We start from the raw sequence: 24,444 nt of genomic DNA, 5'->3' as shown, positions 1-24,444 counted from the left end.
TTTTTTTAAATCTAAAACCATCCTATTATATATAAATATATATATACTGAAATCGACCAGTATATTGTAAAAATGTCGTCGAGTTTTAAACATCCTCTCATCCAACTTGAGAAGGGGAGCCCTTGACACTCCCTTACGATGTGCACCGTTTATTTGTGGGATTTGGAATGGAAACGTACCAACAAAGGGTTTTGTGCTTTTCTAAATCGTTGCTTCCGACGAATATTTTTGTCCGATAGTCCAGCTATCTGTGGGGGGGGGTCGTTGCAGCAAACTAGCAGCATTTCATCAAGTGTGTGGAAATACTTCACTAAAGATGAAGCCCATACTACCATGACATGTCAGTCCTGAAATACAACTAAAGTACTACTGCAATGCATCTGAAAAGGCTAACGCTAACGCTAGCAGAGGAACGGTCCAAATCCTCTGGACAGCAGTCAGTTAACAACTTCACCAAACGTCCTGTGGTAACAGAGAGAAGGAGGCTGCACATCAACTAGAGCCCGACCGATAAAGGATTTTGAAGGCCGATACCGATACAAATATTTGTTGGTTTTACAAACCGATATTCCGATATATCGGCCGATATTTTTTTTTTTCAGAAACGCGCAACAAAACATTAACTGATTTCCCTAACATTAGTTATTTGTAGTTATTTATGAGTTTTAACTAAAATAATATGATAATGCATCCCTTTACCTGCACTTTTTAAATTCTTTCCATCAAGCTACATCAAACCATTTTCAATCATCAGTTGCTGCCTGCCTTCTAAAACCTACTATTTAGCGATCTAAATCCATTATGTGACTCGTTAATGCTGCGGCTGAACGACAGTCTGCAACGCACACTTGGCGTCATTGGATTTCACACACGTGTAAAAGAAAAACTAACTTTTATGCACAAGCTACGTTTGATACTTTTTCTCTATGTCTAAATGTTCATTCCTCGCAAGTCTAACTTACATTTTACAATGCAGGGACTGTAACTAGAGATATGCTAGTTATAAATACAGTAATCATTACAGTACTTTATTTAGGCAGAATAAGTTCGTTGTGGTTTCCAAGCTCATTAATGTTAACGTTAGCGGTCTTCCGCTGATAGTGGCATTAGCTAGCTTTGTGGTTAGCTAGTCTATGATGAGCCATAATTTAGCAATGGATAACGTCATACTGCAAATTGTAAAACATACATTTTCAATATAACAGGCCAAGGAGAGATGATACCTCTCATTGCTATAACTGTCACGCTATTAAAGAAATACTTCAGTCACATTGTCAAAAGTTAAAAGGACAGTCAGTCAACTACACTGTAACAACGTAACGTAATTAGCTAATTCCGCTTCACTCTCGGCTTATTTAACAGCAGCAAAACTGGACATGATAGTCACGAATTTAGTCATGCTTATTTGAGTTAAGAGAACTGATGGGGATGTTCTTTTAATTGTTATTCAAGCAATGTATGTCTCGTGACCAACTCACCATGAACACACTTCACCGATGATCTTACTCGCGGATAACTGGTTCTCTCTGCCGACTCTGGCTGGATCAGCACGAGTTATACACGAGTGTTGCCAACAGGGACGGTGCAGAGTGCCCTCTGGTGGACAAATTAAACTATACAACGCCAACACTCATGACATGGTTGAAGTGTGTTTCGTTCTTATTTTATTTTTGAAATATTCATTTATCGGCCATTACAAATGCCGATACCGATAGTTTTGAAAATGCCTAATATCGGCCGGCCAATATATCGGTCGGGCTCTAACATCAACTATTTGATAAAGTTATTAGACCTTTAGCTGCTACACTATCCCATCTAACAACACGCTGTGGAGTACTATTAAATGCTACTGATGGTGCTGAGGTGCTGCATGTTTTTATACAGGCTATGTCTGTTCTCAGCATATGTATTCAGGCCAAGAATATAGATTTCATTACTTTCTACTGTGTTTTTATTAGTGTCTACTTAAATTTCATCACATATCAGTCAACTTTCTGAATCTGAAGTCGTGCAACCCCTAGTAAGATGTAGCTTGATTAGCAGTTCACTGAGCTAAAGGGAGTTCTGGGAGTATTTGTGCCAGAATACGACCGCCCACACTTCCATAAAAGTTGCTGTATCTTCCATTTGAGGAAGTAAAGGAAGCTGCTGTGATCAAAAGAAACAAACATGGACCAAGGAATTGAAACCAAGAAGGCAACCTTTGCTACAGCATATCAGAGACCAAAGCTATAACGACCTGAAGTGTTTGAAGTTAGTAATAAAAACAATATATGATGCTCGGTGTGTGTCTCCAACATACAGAAATGTGAGAGTGTGCCGAGGCCCTTCCAGATCCCCGCTGGAGCAGAGTGCTCATGGGGAGACCGGGATGGCAGCCAATCCCTGAAGGAAGTGAGGAAGTGACTCCTCGCCAATCCCAGGGTTCACAGAGGTTACCACGGGGCTGCTGGGCCATCGCCATGGTACCCTGCTATCAGGGGACACCTGGCCAATCCCATTTGTTGACGGTGGCGTAAACATCCTTATACCGCGGTACATCCATGAAGAGAAGCGTGGGGGGAGGGGGGCGGACCTGACCAGTCTGGTGCAACAGTGCCAACAATGAACCCGCTTAATCTGGAGAATTATTATGTGTGAGCACAATGATTATTGCACATAATGTGTATATTAGATGCGTAATATTAAGATAAATAGGTTGCTAATGCTAGTATGTAACATGAATGCATTAATAAACCCAGGATATTGCACCATATTGAACTGCAACTTTAACTAAAAATGCTTATTGCATTGCATTTGGTGATCAACTACAGCTGAAGGATTACGTGTTCCCCTGCAGACCAAGAATACCTCCACAACTCCTGGTCTTATTAAAAGTTGAACAATCTCAAGAGGTTAACATAAAAAAAAAAAAAAAAAAGTACATGGCATTCAGGTTTAAAGCGGGTCATTGTCTGCAGATTGCCGGCAGCTCAGTCAACAGAACACCAGAAGTCAGTTTCTGTCCCGACTAAGCCGATCAGTTTGACACACACTGGCAGGAGCTGACCACCAGCAGCCAGCTTTTCCCTGCACACTTTATCTCCCGCAGGTGTTTCAGTAATTCGGTGAATAATGCCAGCTCCGTGAGTGGTCGGTGTCTGCCATCAAGGGATTTCCCGAATGGATGACGGTCTCCTAGGGCTGGGCATCACGACTGGTTTTCTGAATCCAATTCACTGGGTCCCAATTAGATATCAGTGAACTAAGATATGTTCTATATACTTCCATATTCTAGTTTGAAAGAATTTTACTTAACTAAATGTTGGTTCCAGAGATTTGTGGTATTTCCACAATATTTTACGTCTGGTTTCACGTCTTGCACGTGGCTTTGCTTTTGTCCAGCTCTTCTGTCGTCATGCTTTTTAAATCCAGTCAGCTGTCAGGTCTGACGGAACTTCTGACATGTTTTGGATCTCCCTCACAGGCGAACTAATCTCTTTGCGTGGTCTCGCTGGATTTGTCTTGCAAGTTTTGCGAGACAAACCCTGCAAGACCACGCAACGAGATTAGGCAGGACCTACGTAACCACGTGTCTGATACCTTAAAGATCGGATTTCAATTCATAAAGTCCTCTGATCGATTCTTTTTAAAATGCACACCCATTTCCTGTATCCTCTCGTTAAAAATTTTGCAAGACTGGGTAAATCCAAGGTAAATTTAGCACATTCACACTATAAAACTGGTGCAGAGTCTACAACCAGATGGGGTTACACTATTGTTAGCCTCCTGCATCGGAATCGCTCTGCAGTCATTTTAAACTAGGTTTGCATGACAAATCTTGCGAGGCCGAGCAATAAGATTAGTCCACCTGTGATTAAGATCCAAAACATGTCCGAAAGCTCCAACTCTGAGAGCAGCGTCAGACCTGAAAGCTGATTGGATTTAAAAAAAAATGCAGCAACAGAGAAGCAAACATTAGTTTTACGTTAAACAGTTTGGAAACTTAAATATCTCAAATCGATTCAGGACATCCGCGGCGAAACCCAGCCCTAATGATATTATCTCTCAACTGAACTGAGCCGACTGTAACGCCTGGTCATCCGAACACTAAAAGCACAGATTGTACAATGTTAGAAATGTGGGGCATGTTGTGGGATTCCTCAGAGAAGCACATGTGCTCCAGCTGACTAACTCTGTAATCCCACCTCACGCACACACGCTCCAACACACAAATCCAATGCACACAAAACCATAAACAAGCTTTATCCTTTGATCATTGTGTGACAGAACGCGCCGCCATCATCAGGAATGCACGGAAAAGCTGCATTTCACCGTGCCAGTGAGAAAGCAGAGGCGGAGGCCCTCGTATAACATCAAACTGTGAAAACGACGGAGTCTGTTTCAAGCGACGCTGGCGGCTCAAGTTTGTATTAGCGACCACTGATCAAATAATCAGACTTCACTCTCACGCGGCGCTGAAGGAAAGACGATCACTGAGCGGTTCCATTATAAAGAATTGCTCCTGACCAACCCATCAAACATGCACTCCCCGCTAATTGGACACGGGATGGGAGGCCTTATTTCAGAGAAAGCTAACCTCTAACCGCCAGCATTCTCAGCATGATGTTCGCTGGAAAGCTTGCGCGTGGACAGAGGAGGTCGGTTTACACGTTTAGCGGAATATAGAATATAGAAGTGATGCTGAAAACACTTCCCGCCTGTAAATCTGGATATGAGAGTTGACTTTTAGTGGTACCCATAAAGAAAGTCAAGAGAAACAAATGAGTCTCCTTAATAACATAACGCTGCAGGACTATAAATGAATGTTTGTCACATTCAAATGAGTTAATACAACATTGATTAAGCTCATCAGTAGCAGGTTAATCTGTCTTTTAAAGAGTTTTAATTCCATATTTTTTGTTGCACTGTTAAGAACTGTTGCACTAGTAAGAATGCTTCGCAGGCACGCCATGAAAACATTTAGCTTAGCTCGCCTAAGGCTGAATCATTTACTGCAAACCAACTTCTGCCGATCGGGTCGGAATCGGGCTTCAGCCAAGCCTGATCTTTTGTCGTTATTTATTTTAGGTCTGCCATAAACCGAAAGCAGAGGCAAAACGTCTTCTTCTTCTGTTTTAAAGGCGGTTGGCTAGCGTCAGAGCTGCCAAAAATCAAAGAAGAAGAAGCAAAATCACGTGGAAGAAGTTTACTCTGGAAAAATGAAGTCAGACGGACAGAAATTTGTAAATTGTGCAATGTGGATGTTTGGTGAGGTGTTAGTAGGGGATCAAAGGGCAATAAACAGAGTTCACTCAGGTTAAAGGCTGCACCGAAACACTGATAAACAAACACTGAACGTTTAAAAGAAGAGAAAAGTTTCCTGGAGGCAGCGTCAAGGAGAAACATCTTCCAGAGAGGGTTAGGGAGTTTATGGCAGCGTTGGATGACCAGAACATTTCTGGAGTAGAGAACACAGGGAACGAGCTAACCTCGCCACACTACATTAACTTTGACGTCCACATTTTATGGTTTGGGAGAATGCAAGCAAGAAAGGAAAAGCCTTTATGAATCTCCAGGGGAGGAAATTTATTTTATTTAAGATCGGGACTCAGATTGTCCAATACTGAATATTAAAAGATCGGATTGGGAGGCAAACAATTGAACTGGATTCTGTTATTTAGCCTAGACTAAAACGAGGTTGTCAAAATAATAGAAACGCGTGTCAACGCAACACGATTCAGTGGTACTACAAACCACAGCCTCCAAATTTAAAAACACAGGTCAATCAGCAGCTCTACAAGTCATTTGAACCACGATAACCTTCGTGAAGCTAAGACTTAGAGCTGGACTGTTATCTTAGATTGCATTCATTTTCACACACACATACAAACACACACACAGTCATTCCTCCCTAGACGAGCAGCTTGGCAGGAGAGTCCACCAAACTGAGAGACACACGGAGACTCTGAATCCAGCCTTAAGCCAGCCACTCTACGGAGGAGGACGACAGCATCAGCTCCTCTCTAATGACTCAACAGGCTCTGGACTAGATCTATCAGACTGACCGTGTACATCTTATCAACATCAGCGTCCTACAACAGAAGCTGATAGGTGACAGTGAGTGTGTGTGTGTGTGTGTGTAGGTGGATATAAAGTCACTCAGGAGGTAAAGAAGTGCAGATGGCTAAAAGATAGCTTCAGTGACCGAGGCGTATTTCCTAAATATAAATCTGAACGTCTAAATGAGATGGCGTTCCACTAAGAGCATCGTGCAAATTGTGTAATAATGGCTTGAGTCACACTCTGAAAAGACGGTCACCGGAGTGCTGGGTTATCTTTTACACCGTTGACTCATCCGAGGTGTAAAATGGTTTCTCGCAACCGAACATAAATGTGAAGCTAAAGAAGAGAGTGGGATGACGTTCAAGTGACGCTAAAAGCTCATTTTTAACTCCCGTTTAAAGCGTCAAAGTCTGTTGGGTATTCTGTTTCAGCCGGGTGGTGTTGAGGCGGAGGCTGGAGGAACTCACCGGACGTCGTTTTGCTGTGGAGGTTTCTTCTGCCCGACCAGGTTCACCGTTCTTGCTTGGATAGGCTTCTCTTCTCTGAAACATACAAAATGAAAAAGAATATATACAGTTAATGCAGCACTTTAGCTGTTAATAAAGATTAGTTTCATTTAAAAAACAAACTGTTCTTCCAATCATTCCATTCACTCATACGGTACGTAACCACCAAGATGATCCGCAACACGGAATCATCTAAGAACTCGTCCTAGGGCAGTGTTTGGTTAATGGTAAGAACTTTAAAACAAAAATACTTTGCAGGTGATTGGGTGAACAATCTGCACCCATACACCGATCAGCCACAACATTAAAACCACTGACAGGAGAAGTAAATAACATCGACCACCTTGTGATGATTCAATGTTCTGCTGGGAAACTTCTGGACCTGGCATTCATTGGTGTGGATGTTACTTAGACATGTAGCACCCACCTAGACCAGACCAGGCACCCCCACCCCATAGCAATGACACTCCTTGATGGCAGCAGCCATCCCCAGCAGGATGCAGCCTGACACAGACACACACACAAAAACACTTTAGGAACAACTAAAAAAAAACCCATGAAGAACAGCACAAGGTGTTGACCTGGCCTCCAAATTCACTAGATCCCAAACTGATCAAGTATCTGTGGGATGATCCAAAGAGGCCCCTCCCCTCAAAGCCCCCCCACTAACAACATTCTGGTGCAAGACACCACAGGACACCCTCAGAAGGCCCATGTCCATTCTCTGATGAACTGTTTTGGAGGCACAAGGGAGACCTACGCGATATTAGCAAGGTGGTCATAATGTTATGCCTGATCAGTTATGCAATGCTTTCATATGAGTAAGTAGTTACTGTATTCATGTTCTCATAAAACCTTGAGATGTGATGGAGTTTTCTCAGGCTGGTTCCAGGACAGAATACAAACCCCCTCCAAATTCAAACAGAACTGCTAATACCTCTCATTTTGCCTCCCAGCCCAGAGTCCTGGATACCTTCAGGTGTCGCTGACAGGCCTCGGGACGACAGCGACAAGCTTTCAATATGTCCACTGACACATTCAAAAAAACCCTCTCATCCATAAACATGAACAGTGGGCTCTGATCGCTCTGATCACAGAGAGAATCCCCCGCCAACGCCCACGCCGTCTAAAACAGAAGACATCTACCGTCAATACGGCCGGGCGCTCCGCTCGTTCGTTAGGAGACACTTCTGGCAACGCACCGACCGTTTCAGCGACTGTGCAGCGGCGATCGAGTTACGCGTCTGAATTTCATGAATGAACAAAAGATTACAGATTCATTTCGATATGAAAATCATTTCCGACGCGCTGGGTGGGGCGGTCCTCCTTTACAGTGTCACATTATCATTACATGGTCTGCACTGTTGTTAGACCTCAGAATTATCTTTACTACCAATACTGACCACATACAACTAATGCATTGTGGGTATACTATGCAATTTCTAGAATCAGAGCAAACCCTGGACCACTGGTACATTATATAATAACCAGATGGGTACTGGATTAGTACCCTGTATCAACAGAGATAAGTTGATCTTTTATTTATACGGCGCTTTTCCACCTATTGGTGCTCGAGAGCTTTACAGTCACAGCGTCACATCTATCCATTCATTCACACACACTCATTCACACACAAGTGACAAGCACTGGGAGACACTCGGGGTTCGGTGTCTAGCTCCAGGACAGTTTGGCATGTGGTCAGTGTACTGGGGATTGGACCGCTAACCCTCTGGTTACCAGACAACCAGCTCCTGAACCTTTTTTTTTTTTTTTTTTTTAAATAGACACAATTATGCATCAGATAACACATTTAAAACAGAACATATAGAATAAGGGATGTCCCGATCAGTATCAGTTTTGGGGCTGATCCAGGCATTTTTAAAAAGATCAGCCCAATCTTTGTAGTCATTTATTTTAGGTGTACCATAAACTAAAACCATGTCCCTGTAGTGTCAAAACGTCTTCTTCCTCTTCCATTTTAAATGGCGGCCGGCTACCGTCAAAGTTGCCAAAAACCTAAGTAGAAGAAGAAAGGGAAACTTCTAAACATGTCTGCTGTCTGGCCTTTATGAATCTCCAGGGAAGGACACTGAGATTGTTTGAGAGCAGATCAGAACAAAAGAAAAACTTAATCGGGACATCCCAGTACAGGATCAAATCTAAATGACCACAATAATGTCATAGCTTGTCTCGCACAGCAGGGAACAAAATTTGTATTTACTGATTTATACGTCTTTGTACGTTTAGGTCAATTTTTTGTTCTTTAAGTGTGTTGTTTTGTGCGTCATGCTGCTCACATGTGCATTAAACTGCCCCTATAAGTATAGAAGTATATACTGTATATACTGTCTCCACGGTAATGGGGCGGTGGCATATGCGAGCTCTCTGTGAAATGAAAAGAAGTGATCATTCATTGGTTCCAGAGAGTAAAGGCTACATTTATCGCTCAGTTTGTGGTTTCAGAGAGGAGGACTATGCACCTTGGCTATGTTTACATTACATACCGCTCACTGATGGTCAGTGATTTGCTATACTGCTGCTCTCTTTCCATTTTTGCACCTTTTACATTTAGACATTTAAAGAAGGAACGTCGACAGGATTGTGGTAAATGTTCGCCGTTTACTCGCAGAGTATTCACATTACACCGTCTTCGCAACGGCTGCAGGCCTGCAGGGAGCAGGGTTACATGCATGCAGCACACGGTGATCCCATGCTGTATGCTTTGATAGCAAAAAGAAAAGCAGCGTGTGAGCATATGTTAAACAGCTCATAAATGGAGTGTACTCTCTGCCTCTCTGCATTACAGCCCACACTACCACACTCCTGGTACATTCGCCGTGCATGTATTAGTCAACCAGTGCGGCTTTTCAGTGCAGTAAGGACGCGCACATACACACACACACTGCCTTGCTATGCTTGCAATCACCATCCAAACAGTGATGAGAGGAAATGGTGCTGAAGCCAATATAGGTTAGGACATGTATGCGCTGACAGCCTGCCCTGTTCGCAGCCGCTCCACTCTGACACGACTGAATCCGAGGCTCTTTAATACATTACTGAAAATGATGCATAGCCACTTAAGAGTCGGGGCAATGTATCGGACATTTCCTTCTTTGGATGCATTGAATCGATCTCCCGTTCCAGTGCTGGGCCGTCAGTCCGCGCAGAGGGCTTAAAATAGAACAGGGACGTAAAGCTGGAGGAGCGCCGTGCTTAGGTGGGTCGCTCCATCTCCCCCCATCTGCACATCCATGCATACGGCATCCGTCCGTGCAGAGGAAGAGAAAAAAAGCACTGTTTCAAGTTGATGCATTTTCTGGTCCTGGAGGTAAAACAGGAGGCGCACGTGGGTTCACGCCTGCACCGATCGCGGCGACACATTAAGACTTTTCTCCTTAGGCACACAGTGGACGTAAGTCACTCTCGATTCAGAATAACACCACACAGGCACCTCTCCCTACTCTGCAGCAGGCCTACTGTTACTACAACAGCCTGTGCGATGTCTGTTGCGAGAGCACTGGCCTACATACAGTACGTAAGGCTGGGAAAGGCTCAACCGCACCCCAGAGCTGAGAACAGCAGCTGTTGAGATGGATGCTGCACAGATAAAAGCCAACAGGGAGGCTTTTACTTTTACTCTTCTCAGCGGCCGGGGCTTCACTGAGGCTTTCTGTTAACGTCCCGCCGCATCCAGCAGCAAAATGTTTCAGGTATAGGATCAGGAGGAACTACTCCTGACACGGGCCCCCGGGGCGGGTGATGTTGAAGACACTGAGCGGAGAAGTGCAGCTGGGAAATGTGGAGTGACGACGGGGCACGGCGACACACCCCTTCACCCTCCCACATTCCCCTTTCTTCTTCTTCCTCTTCCTCCCTCCCCGAACAAGTTGCACCTGGCCCGTGACTGCCTGACACCGATCACGCTCACCGGGCTTCTCACAGAGCAGCAGCAGCAGCAGCGGCGGCGGCAATCTGTGAAGCCATGCAGTCCGAACTGGTCGTGCATGTTTCCTGCCTCTCTGCAGCCAAACCGGGCCTGAGAGTGTGTGTGAGTGTGTGTGAGTGTGTGTGTGGAGGGACCTGCAGGATGTAGACGCACACATGCACACACACACACACACACACACATATGTTCAGATAGAGTGGAGTGGATGCAGCAGAGGTCCTGATGCTGCAACGTTTCCTCCAAAAGAGAGAACGGAGGTGGATGGACCAGTGGGCCCAGTGTCACACACACACACACACACACCCAAACACACACTCTTACACAAACTATCTCTCTCTCTCTCTCTCTTTCCCCAGCTCTCTTACTTTAACATGGCCTCCTCCTTCGCCTCCTCCTCCCGCTGCCGAGCCAGCACAGCCATGATGATCTTCCTCTCCTCCTCCGTCAGATGGCTGAGGTCCGGCTCCGGGATTGCCGGGGCGACGGGTGGGCGCGGGCCGCCCCGAGGGCCCACCGAGGCGAACATCTTCCCCGCCACCACCAGCTTTCCTCCCTCCCTCCTTCCTTCCTCCTCTTCGTCTTCCTCCTCCTACTCCTCCTCCTCCTCCTCCTCCTCCTCGGTCGGGATCACGGATAGAAAACCCGCTGGCGGAGCCCACGGATCACGACATGGCCCAGAGCGCCGGTTGGAGCGACTGATGCGGAGTTCCCATGGCGGTGGCGGGGGGCACCCAGGGCGGCGGCGGCAGCGGCAGCAGCGGCGGTGTCGGTGTCGGTGCTAGCTCCGGTGCTGGTAGTAGTTGTAGTAGTAGCGGTGACTGTGACGGTAGCGCTTCGCTTCCCGGTTGCCGTTATCAGCCTCTCCTTCTCCCGCTTGCTGCTCCGCTGTCTTCTCCCCCCACCCCCCTCCCACCGCCCGCCCGCCCTCCTCTCCCCTCCACCACCTCCGTTTCACGGGGAGCCCATATCTCCGGCGGTCGGTCGGGATGATATAGCACACGGGAGCGTGTGTGTGTGTGAGGGGGGGGGATCTCGTTTCCTTCCTTCAGGCCGGGCAGAGAAGGAGGAGGGTGGGGGGCGAGAGGAGGGCGGGGGGGTCCCTTCGGAGCGGCCCAGGTCTTCGCTCGGTCCGGCTGGCCTCGCTCGTTGGGCTGCGGGGCGAGGCGGCGACTTCTTGCTCGGCAGCGCCCGCCGCTGATGCTGATGCTGATGGTGATGCTGATGCTGATGCTGCTGTCAGGGAGACGGAACCGTCAATGGGACCGCAGCCCCTCAAGCGCGCTCACTTCTCTTGCGGGCGGGAGCGCGCAGCCCTCATTTGAGAATGGGGGGCTCCGCTCGCCGTCAGGATGCGCGCTCACGGCAGCCTATAGCACACGCAGGAAATAAAGGGTTCCTCACGGGTGCATTGTGGGTTAGAACACAATGTGATATGACCACAGGTTCTTTATCTGGGCTTTTAGTAACAAGCTGACCAGAGAAACAGCAGATCATTTATTTTATGCTTGCTGCTGCAAACGGAAAAAATGACCAGCATGAAAACAGGAACATGGACCAACTACACCAGAGATGGTAAACTCATTTTTAGTTCAAGGGCCACAAATATGATCTCATGGGGGGTAGACAAGTGACAGAATAAATTAATGGTGTACCTATTTTCACTAACCTGTGCAATACCGATCAGCCATAACATTAAAACCACTGACAAGAGAAGTAAACAGCATATTGTGGCAGTTCAATGTTCTGCTGGGAAACTTCTGGACCTGGCATTCATTCATGTGGATGTTACTTAGACATGTAGCACCCACCTAGACCAGACCAGGCACCCCCACCCCATAGCAATGACACTCCTTGATGGCAGCAGCTATCCCCATCAGCAAAACTCACAAAAACACTTTAGGAACAACTAAAAACAAAAACATGAAGAACAGCACAAGGTGTTGACCTGGCCTCCAAATTCACTAGATCCCAAACTGATCAAGTATCTGTGGGATGATCCACAGAGGCCCCTCCCCTCAAAGGCCCCCCCACTAACAACATCCTGTTCCCAGACACCACAGGACACCCTCAGAAGGCCCATGTCCATTCTCCGACGAGTCACAACTGTTTTGGAGGCACAAGGGAGAACTACACAATATTAGGAAGGTGGTCATAATGTTATACCTGATCGGTGTATATCATAATGTAGACGGTGACGCGGTGTCCACTTCTCTTGCTGCTGATTTGCTGCAACTGGAGCCTGTGAAATGAGACATAAACCGGTGTAGTAGCGATAAGAACGAGTCCGGTGTGTCCAGGAGAAACAGAGAACAACATTTTTACATTCATCAAATCAATACTTGTGTATTTACAGTTTGAAAGGATGAGTGATAACGCATGGGAAATGAATAAAAACGTCAAATGTTCAGGGCTACGTTGAAGTAAAAATAAACATGGAAAATAATGAATGCAAGAACCCTCGGTGTTGCTCGGAACCTTTTGCAATAAGAGTGTGAACTCTCCTCCTCCTCCTCCTCCTCCTCCTCCAATCATTGCGTGTTAGGATGACGCGCATCCCCCTTTTTTCTCCTTCCTCTCTCTCTCTCTCTCTTTCTCTCTCTCACACACACACACTCGCTCTCTCCATTCCTTCCTCCCGTCCCTCCTCCTCCTCCTCATCCATCCTTACAGCAGCCCCTACCCCACGCACTCTGCTGCTGAAAAACAGTCTGAGGTTTACCACATACGCACTGTGCATGGCTATAGGGTGACATTTACAGCTGTGTCAGTGTGAAAAATGTTAATTACGGGCTGTGCGGCCTGCAGAGGGGTTCCCAAGCATCCTCGCGATTAAACCACAAACCATGTGAGACGGTGTGATCTAAATTTAGAAACAATTTTGCTTTCTTGTTCTATTTTTAGCCACATGGTCCAGATTTGTTGTAAACTCATGTCTGAGCTGCTTAAGATCACTTAGGACCACGATTTGGTTTAGGAATGTATATCTTTTTTACACAGCTAATGATTCAAACATTTAACTCTCCATGTTTTTGTTTATTTTTTATTTATTTTTTTCCTGGACCCCTCTATAAGGTCTCCACACATCATTCTGTAAATCCTGAGTCTAAATTCCTCTCAGCCGACGCGTTTGCGTTTCAGCACCACGGTCAGCTCACGGGACGGCAGGGACGTACACATCTGCTGAGGGGGGACAACGCGGAGGAGCCGCTGGAGCCGCCGGCCTGTTGACGGAGCAGAAGCCTGACTCAGCCCAAAGCTTTCATCACTGTCGCCTCACGACGCCGAATGAACACGACCGGAGACACGTAACGACACATATGTGCTGCATTTGCTCGACAGCTCTGGCCCGAGCATAAAGGAAGCCGACCAATACGGAGCAACAATTTCAAATAGTAAAAAAAAATAAAATAAATACTTCTCATCCAGGTAGATTCTTCAGTTGTAGATGACTGGCTGGGAATTTAGGTTTCTATTTGGGACATCTGTGGGTCGTGCACACTTGAAACTCACATGACTTTCCATTATTACTGCTACTTTAACCCTTTAAATGTCCAGAAGCTTTCCAGACTCAAGGTGTGAAGGTGTGATATTGGCTGATTGTTATGTCTCAATCTTGTTCCACGCTCGTAAATAAAAGAAAATACACAGCAGCATCAAGTTCACTCGGAGGACATTGCGAGAACTGCTATTTTCATTACATTATGCACTGATCAGGCATAACATTATGACCACCTTCCTAATATTGTGCAGGTCTCCCTTGTGCCTCCAAAACAATTGTGACTCATCGGAGAATGGACATGGGCCTTCTGAGGGTGTCCTGTGGTGTCTGGCAACACAGTGTTCTTAGTGGGGGGCCTTTGAGGGGAGGGGCCTCTGTGGATCATCCCACAGATACTTGATCAGTTTGGGATCTAGTGAATTTGGAGGCCAGGTCAACACCTTGTGCTGTTCTCCATGTTTTTTTTTTTTGCACAACAATAATAATAACAATAAATGATTTACAGATATCTGTGTCTAAAATATATATTTACATTGCTTCTAAATATTCTGCCTTTGTGCATTCATCTTCTAATTTCACTGTCTCTCCTACAGTGTAAATGGTCCGTTTCCACTTGTTCTTTGACAGATTGTTTTTGACCCTCGGCTATTGTTTTTCTTAAGCACATTCTCTTATTTTTACAAACATCTATCTTGTTATACTCTTGAGTCAGTTTGCAAATGTTAGAGAAATTTGTTCTAATCTGTGTATAGCTGTTGTTGAGTCAGTGAAATGTAATTTCATTCCAGTGTGCTCTGCTGAGCAATTAAACTACTTTGGCTTCATAATACAATTGTTTGTATATATATATATATATATATATACACATATATATTTTTTTACTGTCAAACTGTTAAATAAACAACAAAAAGAAATTTTAATTATTGACCCTGTAGATCAGGATACAACCCAATTTGATCTCAAGCGGGCCAGACCAGTAACATGATAGCCTATAAATAATGACAACTCCAGACTTTTTCCTTTTGTTTTAGTGCAAAGAAGTAAATTATGTTTACATTTAATAAACTATCCTTTAAAAAAATAATTTCTTATGAAAAATAAGTGCAATTTGGGCCGTCTGCTGTTTAGTCCTGGATTTCCTCATTGTGTTCCTAATTTTCACACTTTGCAAATTCATGCTGAGGGCCAGATTAGACCCTCTGGTAGGCCGCTTTTGGCCCGCGGGCCGTATGTTTGACACCTGTGCTCTAAAGGATTTTGCAATTTGTGAAATGGAGCTTTGTATCGTCCTACAAGACTTACCCCCTTCTCAGCCAAGCTTCACAACATGAAGTTTGAGGTGCTAATGCTAAGTGTATACACTCTCTTGCCAGTTCATTAGGTACAATAGTGAAAACGGTTGCATCCTAAAATCACAGTCAGAGAGCTGTTGATTCAGCTGTGTTTATATTTTGGAGGCCGTGGTTTGTAGTACTGTTCCTGTGCAGTACCCACACATGAGCTAGGCTAAATAACAGAAACACTTTAGTGTATAATTCAGTTTCATTTCTAACCCCAGCAGCACAAACTACACCCTCCACAATGATCATATAATTAAATTACCAGCTTTCTGATGCTGTTTTAGATTTAACCCCAGACAGTTACATTAGAATGCATTCATTTTCACAGTAGCCTATTTGTGAACCCAACATTTTGAGGTGAGTATATCTTTTAAAATACCGTTAGAGGCTTGTCAGTTTGACCTTTGTTCGGAGGCAAATTCCACACGTTTTGCCATTTATTAACTCCACGTGAAACAGCATAAAACAAAACAACTCACCTACCAGCCTTCAAGCTAGCTGCATTTTATATCCTCCCTGCGCCAGGTGTTTAACAGGAAGAGTCTATTTACAGGGGACAACTTCTAATGAAACACTTAATATTTATGTCAACCCTACACCATGTAAAACAAAACACAAAACAGAATTATTTACATAAATTTATACATCCACCAATATTTTATGTAGTATGAACACTCGAATCAAGCACATATATTAACAGTAAATCTGATTTTATTGCCCCCCGTTTTACGATGATGGTTTAAGCCATGATTTTGAAAGCAGGTAAACAACCAACTCTTTTGCACCAGACTACCAGAAAGATGTGAGCACTGACATTAAATAATGATTTAAAACTCAAAATCAATACATGTATGTAAATATTCATATATACTGTGTCAACATTGTACACGTGAAGGTGATTGTAAAAACCCTTTTTCATAGTTTTCAGATTTTGTCAAGAGCCGCATTTTATTTTGAAATGCACTATCCCGGATATGCTATACCGGAAGTAGTATATCCCCCGGAAGTTTCGATTTCTCCGTTATATTTTGGTAAGACGCTGTTATTTGTCTTTGTTATGTATTTATTATAAAATAGGTTTAATGCTTAGGATAATATCACGACAGCTTATATCCCGTCTGTCACAATACAGACGGGATAAGCTGTAAAAGTCTGAACTGAGTCTGTGTTCGGGCGCACTTTCTATTTACACGTAAACAAAAAATAAAAACTGAAATTAAACGCAGCTCTTTTTTAAATTTAGTTTCGAGACAAACTGACAGGAGTTAACGCTGATGCGTGTCTCTTAAAAGGAAACTCGCGGTGCTTCCGTGTTCTTTGAACAGACGTAACTGCTTTAAATTTTTATTTTTAATATTTTTTTTAATCTAAACTTTTAGAAGAGCGACATACTGAATGATGAGTTACAGTCTGAGAAACTAAAAAAAAAATAAGTCACTCGGTAAATTTTAACAATACACTCACTAGCCACTTTAATAGGTGCGCTTTTTTGTTTTGTAGTGCAAGTCAGCCACATGTCAGTCACAGTGCAGCAAATTTGCGCATAGTTGAGAAGATCTGAAGTATCGGTGATCTACTATTCTGTTTTTTTTTAATGCAAATCCATCTCAAAGGTTTACAGAAAATAAGGAAAAATATACAGGAATCAAACAAACATACAGAAGAGCGTCTCTGAACTCACAATACATCAGGACCACATGTCACAAAGCTGTAATCATCTTAAACTGGTTTCCTGAATGTGAATTCACAGCACTCGAGGGTTGCTCAAGCTTGTTTGGTTTGCAAACTACTATTACAATATTTTTTTACTAAGTAAAAAATTATCTACATAGTACATACATTAGCAGTGGCACACCTTGGATAAGAGAAGGAACCCTTATGGCACAATACTAACAATAACTAATTCAATACATCCATGTTTTTTTACTTGGTCCAGCACAACCACCAGGGACGACTGTTTTGGGGAGCTGTGGGGGAAGTGGTTGGGGACCAAAGGGTCCCAGGTTCGCGTCCCGCTTTTTTTTTTAGATAGATAGGTTTTATTTGTCACAAGCTCAGTTATACATAGCACAATGCACAGTGAAATGTATTGTTGTACCTGCAGCCGGTAGTAAAAGAAGTAATACAGTAAAACAGTAATAATTGCACTTAACACACAAGGTAAACAATATAAGTGTAAATGTAAAACTGAGAAAAATAATATAAAATATAGACTGTAAACTCGAAATGTAAACTTAGAAGGGGGTAGCTCGTATATATACACACATTTACAGTATTGAAAACAGCTATGTGAGTAAAGTGCAGTGGTGCAGAGAGAGTGTCCGGGGTGACTGGGCTGTTTGAGGATCTTGGTGGAACGGGATCTGATGGACCAAACTCTCCAGGGAATGTTTCCAGCACCTTGTTAAATCAATGCCATGAAGAATCAAAGCAGTTCTGATGACAAAAGTGGTTCCTAGCACCTAATAAGATGGCCAGTAGGCGTATGTTAAAAGACATTTGGAGACTTTAGGTGTAATGATCTGTTGCCTTTGATTTCCTGGTACTCAACGCCGTCTGTTCGGGCTTTGTCTCTTTTAAGTTTATTTGAATGCAGCAAATGAATCTTACTCCTCAGGTGACTAAAATGCATCCAGTGGTGGTGGTCCATGGAGGGGCGGGCCACATCCCAAAGGAGCGGTCAGAGCTCTCCACCGCAGGTGTGTGTGCAGCGGTGCGGGCGGGTTACGCCATCCTGCGGGGAGGAGGCAGCAGCATGGACGCTGTGGTGGAGGCTGTGACCCAGATGGAGAACAACCCCTCCTTCAACGCAGGTACGTGCACTTCTGCAATCGAATGAAACATGTGCAAGCATGTGCTTTTCTACGCACGTTGTTTTCCCTCATACATAGACAGAATTTACAACAGTGAGCTCATTCCTGTGTTCACAATACTTCTTTACACAATGGTCTTCATGAAAAGTTTTTGGAATCAATTGCAGATAATTGTCTCTAGATTATGAAGCCAATGACAGTCAGTTACATTTAGTTTGCCTTTTTAAAACTTGTCTTTTTTTATGTGTATGCAAAGCTTACATAATATAAGAGCTTGGTTAGTGGTGTCACTGTTTTACTTTACAAGTTAGCACATTTTCAAGAAGGCTTTAGCTGTTTTCCGCTCAAATAGCAGCGCTTGTTGTTAACTGAATGGATCACTTCCTTAAAGAACTCGGTTTCCGTTCTGCTGAGTTCCCCTTACAGACTAAATGTCAACTCTGCAAACAGAATAAGATTCTCCCAGACACAAATCATTTCTCAAACCATATTTCAGGCTGCGGGTCAGTGCTGAACGTCAAGGGAGAGGTGGAGATGGATGCCATTGTGATGGATGGGAAAACTCTGGGAAGCGGTGCGGTGTCTGCCGTACGCAACATAGCCAACCCCGTCCAGCTAGCTAGGCTGGTTATGGACAAGGTATGTATGCTGCATGACCAGTGGAGTTTGGACAATGTCCCGAAAGCCCCCGCTGTGCATTCCAGCCGTGAATGTCCCCGTAACCGTTTACAGATGTGTTACAAGTGTGAACTTTGATCTTTACTTCAGACCAGTCATGCGTGTCTGACGGCGGAGGGTGCCAATCAGTTCGCCCGGTCCATGGGAGTCCCTGAGGTGCCGCAGGAGTCCCTCATCACAGAGTACGCCCGCATGCGCTGGAAAAAGAACCTGGCGCCTGATGCCAAACCGGTGGAGTGCCAAATGTGAGCCATCAGCATTTATTCCAAAATACTGCTCCACTAGACGTGAATGTGCTGGCATACGAGTCTGCAACATGTAAGACACATAAAGACGTCAGGAAACCGCTGGATCAGGCGCCACTCTGCATGTGACCCATATGTGCAGTCACAAAAATCTCTGAGCACGTCCCATTTGACTAACGTGGCCCCTGACCTCCATCACTTGTGCAGTAAAGAGCCATGATGGCCATGACTAAGGAGGTCACAATCACTTTTTGGTGCCTAAGTTGTGTTTCCACTACAGAAGCTTTACTCAGGAACATCAGCTTTTTGAGGAATTTGGTTTCCCTACCGGACACTTGAGGAACCTGAGTCTAAATTAACTTCCAAGGTGATAGTTTTACTTCCAAAACATCCCTGTATTTTTCCCTGGAGTATTTTTTGAAAGTTCAGTAACTTTGGAAACTTGGAGTCACTGAAAAACAGCTCGTGCAACACAGCAGGGATGTCCCAATCGGTATCAGGGTCGATCCAGGCATCGGATTTGTTTTGTTATTTATTGTAGCTCTGCCATAAAGTAAAACCACATCCCTGTAGCATAAAAACATCTTCTTCTTCTGTTTTAATCGCGGCTGGCTGACATCAAAGCATGCATGAATCGAAGAAGAAGAAGACTACTTGTTCTTCTTCTTGACGTGTGATCTAGGAGAATACAAGCAAGCATTTATGAATCTCCAGGGGAGGGAATTGTGTTTATTAAAGATCGGATCTGGACGCGGATCAGCCGATACTGAAAATTAAAAGAATGGTATTGGATCGAGGGGGTAAAAAAATACTTGATTGAGATATCCCTAATAATCTTATAACTAACGGTGCAACTGTCGCAAAGGACAGTTGATGTAGTTGCTGAACGTTGTGCCGGAGAACTTTTATCCTTGGTAAAGTTCCTGGACATTAATTCTGGGGAAAATAGTTTCCCTACACTTAGAATAAACTCTGGTAAAGAAGGTGCACACATAGGAACTGTGGGTCATCATTAGAATGAATTGTTCTTGGTGTGAGTCTCAGCGTAGGCCTTCTTCTATGGAAAAGATAAATGAGTGTTTTTTTAGGATAAGCCGAGGGAACTCTGACGTTATTCTGCTGTTTTTACTGTGTAGGGGTAAAATGGGCACGGTCGGGGCAGTGGCAGTCGACAGTGAAGGCAACGTGGCCTGCGCAACCTCCACCGGTGGAATGCTGAACAAGATGCAGGGTCGAGTGGGCGACACGCCGTGCGTAGGTGAGTCCTCACACCACGGGAAAAGATCTCACAACAGTTTCTGTAAAGGTCTTTGTTCCACGTCTTCAGCGGCCTGTTGATCTTTCTCCAGCTCTGGTAGAGATGAGCGGTTAACCCGGCTAATGTTTGACTCTAAGATCTGTGGGGTTTTCTTTTTTTAACACCTTCTGATTTGGATTTTAACTGGCAATACGCATGCTTTATGTATGTGAGAAAGAGAGAGCACTAAGGTGATGGTAGTGGGAAAAAATGGATTAGAACCCAGAACCTTCTTGCTGTGAGGCATCAGTGCTAACCACCACCCCGCCACCTTTGACCTCTGGCGGTGGCTTCTGGGCTAAGCCGAGTGTTTCATTCAGATCAATGAATGATGACGGAAGAAGCAACAAAGCTTTGCTACAAGTTGCTGTGGCAACACACAAACACCACAACCACTGTTCTGACCGCACCTCGGGCCGACCTCCTCTGTCCTCTGCAGCAGCGGGAGGAGGAATCGATAACATCGGCGTACCAGTCCGTGTTAACTCGCAGATTTCCTCGTGAACACAGTTTTCAGTCCGACGACAGACAGCTGGTGTGGCTGCTCCTCTCAGAGCTGTTGCTGACAGGCACACAGCTGGTCCTGAGGACAGAGCAGCTGATTTGTTGTGGGCAGAACAGATTGAATGTGTCCGTTATGTTTCCCTTTGCAGTTTGCTTTTAACGTGGGTTTCCAGGATTATTTACTATCATTTCTGGGCTTCAGTTTTACTCCTTCAAAAAAAAAAAAAAAACACGCTGCACACAGTAGAGATGTTTAGTGATGGAAAAATCCCCCAGTGGTTACCTCTACTTCACAGTCACATGTCTGAGAGCTGTTGGCAGTAAAACACAGAACAGTTAGCCGCACTAAAAAGTTTCCCGTAAAGCCGCGGCATCAACAGCATCGTTCATCCCACCGTTAGACGCTCGAATAAACCGCAGCACAGTAGCATGTGCAAAAATAATTTCACAAATTCACATACATTATTATTTCATGCACTATTTTTTTATTTTCATTGCAAATTCACAAATCTGATCGTTCAGCTTCACAAAGCTCATCATTTTCAGTTTCAAAGGGCTTCCTGCGCACAGATCTACAAATGCACGGTGCGTTTAAGTGTTGGGAACTGGGAAATCTGGGCTTTTGTGACCACCCAAATTCAGACAACACACGTAGAAGCTAGCAGGTGAATGTAGTGGCGCATTTAGGAGTTAAAGAGTCAGATGTTTGCAAATCAAAGCTGGACTTGAATTCACCAGATGGACACAAGCACAACTTTAACTGAACGATCGAGGCAGCAGTTTGAATGCAGGACGCTGCAGTGTGTGCGGCACATGTGACGTTTGTGTGTCTGCGTTTCAGGGTGCGGAGGTTATGCTGACAATCGGACGGGAGCAGTGTCAACTACAGGCCACGGAGAAGCCATCATGAAGGTTACACTGGCCAGACTCATCCTGTTTCACATGGAGCAAGGTAACACACACACACAGAGCAGTGGTTTGATGGGGAGTGGATTCCTAGTTGCATCCCAGTCAAACCCAGGACACATGACCCCTTGATCAGTGAGAACTAATGATAAGACACTGCAGACGAAAACAATAAATCTCCTCCAGTGAGTTCAGGAACAGTCAGTCTCAGTTCTCAGACTTTGGCCATCAATAATAAAGCCAAGGGAACATAAATTGAGAGTTACCTGAGTGGCAAAAATCTCCGACTCAAATCATTCTGAACCTCCTCTGAAGCAGAGCTATCGAGGAAAACTAGAGTATCTCTCTCCAGAATCACATCTCCGTCCCTCTTATAATATTTAAGCGTGTACAGAAACGACGGAGATGTCCAGTTATTGTTGGTCTACCTCAGCCCATACGTCACCAGACACCTTTCATTCAGATTCAAAAGCTCAGCGTAGTCTTCCTCTGTGACCAGTGCTGGACACCATGTTCTGTGTCATCGGTCCTCTGTGTTCCCTGTTCCTCTCAGGTCAGTCAGCAGAGGCTGCCAGCGATCTGGGCCTGGCCTACATGAAGACCAGAGTGGAAGGCCTGGGTGGGGTGGTGACGGTGGACCCCCAGGGCCGCTGGGCCGCTCGCTTCTCAAGCCAGCAGATGTCCTGGGCTGCGGCCCAGAAAGACACCCTGTACTACGGGCTGTACTCTGGAGAGCGCTTCACCCAGAGCATCGACCCCAACTGAGAGGAAACGCAGCATCTGAGTGTAGATCAGCTTATATCGGTTAATACTAATACAAATCAGATCGGATACCGTCTAACGTGCTCCGATGGACCGGCTCTGTGGTTCTGATTAAAACACTATTCATAGTGTGAGGATGGAGGACTGTGTTCTAGTTTGCATGAGATTTCAATCGAACAATCTATTAATCAACCTGTTGAGAAATCATTTTAAAAAATAATTGTTGATCAAGAGCAAGATTTTATTTTTTTTACATATCTAGTTGACATTTTATCAACTAAGCCAGGGTTGTTAAACTCATTTTAGTTTGGGGGCCACATGCAGCCCAATTTGATCTCAGAGTAGACCCTCTGGTGGGCCGTGAGCCATATTTTTGACACCTGTGGACTAAGCTAATAACGGATGAATAAAATGAAAATGATAATCGCACACCATTATTAAAATGAAGTATTTTTCATTGTATTTTTTGTGATCTTTAAATGTTAATGCACTATCAAATTTAGTTTGACAAAAATGCGTCTTATACGTAGTGATCAGTTTACATTAATGACCAGTTCTGCTGCTACTGGAAGCTGCACTGAAACGGTTTGAAGCGGTAGTTTGCAAAGTGCCGAGAATCGTGTGACCGTTGTTGATTCTGAAGCTTTGAGACAGGAGAGCACTGACAACAATAAATGTCTTTAATACCTGATCAGTGTGTGGTTTTATTCTTCGTTTAACCTTCAAGTCCCCTCTCTTTAGGGGACTTTAGGAAGCTCCTTCAGCCAGAGACCGCTGCAGCCGCGGTGCAAGAAGGAACGCTTCAGGACGTCCTTTGTCCCCTCAGCAGTCAGACTCTTTAACATCAGCATTCCTTAGCTCTGCTGCTGCTGAGCTTCTTTTTCAAAGAACATAATACATCTGTCTGTACCAACTCATCCCTGTTATTATCTCATGTGATGTCACTTTGGTGCAGTTCTTGGTGCACCTCCTTTTGGTGTTTGTCGTTACTCATGATATTCATGAATGTTTATTTTCTCATCATGTATACTCAGCCTTCTTACCACTTTAACCCTCAGTTGCACACTAGTTGGTCTTTTTCAGCTTTTTGGTTAGCTACTTAAACCTGATGCAATATGTAAATATGTTTTGTACCTTAACATATTTACTTTTATATAGTTTTCTAACCCTAACCCTGCTGTAACACCCTAATTTCCCCACCTGGATAAATAAGTCAGCCGAGGAGCTCTGACTGGGTGAGGTGTTCAGTTTGAGCCACTAGATGGCGCTGTTTCAATACAAATCAGTGCAGGAGAACCTCAACACAAGTAGCAGTGGAAGAGAAGGAGGAGGAGGTTCATCTGTTAGAATTCAGATTTTATTTTGTTAGTAGTGTGTTCCTTTGGACATCCACAAGCTCACAGTGATCTCTGTGCTGAGCCCTGTGGTGGTGGTTCATAGAGACGGAGAAGATACTTTATAGTTTGAATGTTTTCAGTGATGTGGTTGTGTTTGTGTGTTGCCATAGCGACACGTAACAAAGCTTCTTCTTCATCCACCATTCATTGATCTGAATGAAACACTTACACTGACCTGGCCCAGAAGCCACAGTTTTGGGACAGAGGTCAAAGGTGGTGGTGTGGTGGTTAGCACTGATGCCTCACAGCAAGAAGGTTCTGGGTTCTAATCCATCATGGGTCGACTGGTTCCTTTCTGTGTGGAGTTTGCATGTTCTCCCTGTGTCTGCGTGGGTTCTCTCCAGGTTCTCCAGCTTCCTCCCACCGTCCAAAGACATGCTGGTTAGGTTAATTGGTGGTTCTACATTGGACGTAGGTGTGAATGGTTGTCTGTCTCTCTGTGTTAGCCCTGAGATAGACTGGAGACCTGTCCAGGGTGGACCCCGCCTCTCGTCCAGTGACAGCTG

The 24,444-nt window shown here is 44.5% G+C and overlaps 2 protein-coding genes across 5 annotated transcripts in view; one reads left to right on the top strand and one right to left on the bottom strand.

The window, feature by feature from the left end:
- The window catches only part of rims1a (regulating synaptic membrane exocytosis 1a), a gene marked incomplete at its 5' end in the record, with an annotated part of 87,545 nt that extends 76,522 nt beyond the window's left edge, over positions 1–11,023 (bottom strand). For all 3 annotated transcript variants that reach the window (XM_084561805.1, XM_084561807.1, XM_084561806.1), the window contains 2 exons: positions 6,513–6,587; positions 10,863–11,023. In XM_084561805.1, coding sequence (XP_084417931.1) covers positions 6,513–6,587; positions 10,863–11,023 — 236 coding nt within the window. The remainder of the gene's footprint in view (positions 1–6,512; positions 6,588–10,862) is intronic.
- Positions 11,024–15,774: 4,751 nt separating this feature from the next.
- On the top strand, positions 15,775–23,222 carry asrgl1 (asparaginase and isoaspartyl peptidase 1). 2 transcript variants are annotated; one of them, XM_084561812.1, is made up of 7 exons: positions 15,775–16,367; positions 17,954–18,149; positions 18,646–18,788; positions 18,918–19,072; positions 20,209–20,330; positions 21,715–21,825; positions 22,333–23,222. In XM_084561812.1, the coding sequence occupies exons 2-7, from the start codon at positions 17,963–17,965 to the stop codon at positions 22,542–22,544; spliced, it is 930 nt and encodes a 309-aa protein (XP_084417938.1). In that variant the 5' UTR covers positions 15,775–16,367; positions 17,954–17,962; the 3' UTR covers positions 22,545–23,222. The 2 variants fall into 2 exon arrangements, with proteins under 2 accessions (XP_084417938.1, XP_084417937.1); XM_084561811.1 differs by lacking the exon at positions 15,775–16,367 and having other exon boundaries at positions 17,244–18,149.
- The last annotated feature ends 1,222 nt before the right edge of the window (positions 23,223–24,444 follow it).

Source organism: Chelon labrosus, assembly GCF_963514085.1.
Source record: "Chelon labrosus genome assembly, chromosome: 15".
Classification (NCBI taxonomy): domain Eukaryota; kingdom Metazoa; phylum Chordata; class Actinopteri; order Mugiliformes; family Mugilidae; genus Chelon; species Chelon labrosus.
The sequence above is the reverse complement of the archived record's forward strand: the minus strand, read 5'-3'. Positions and strand labels throughout refer to the sequence as shown.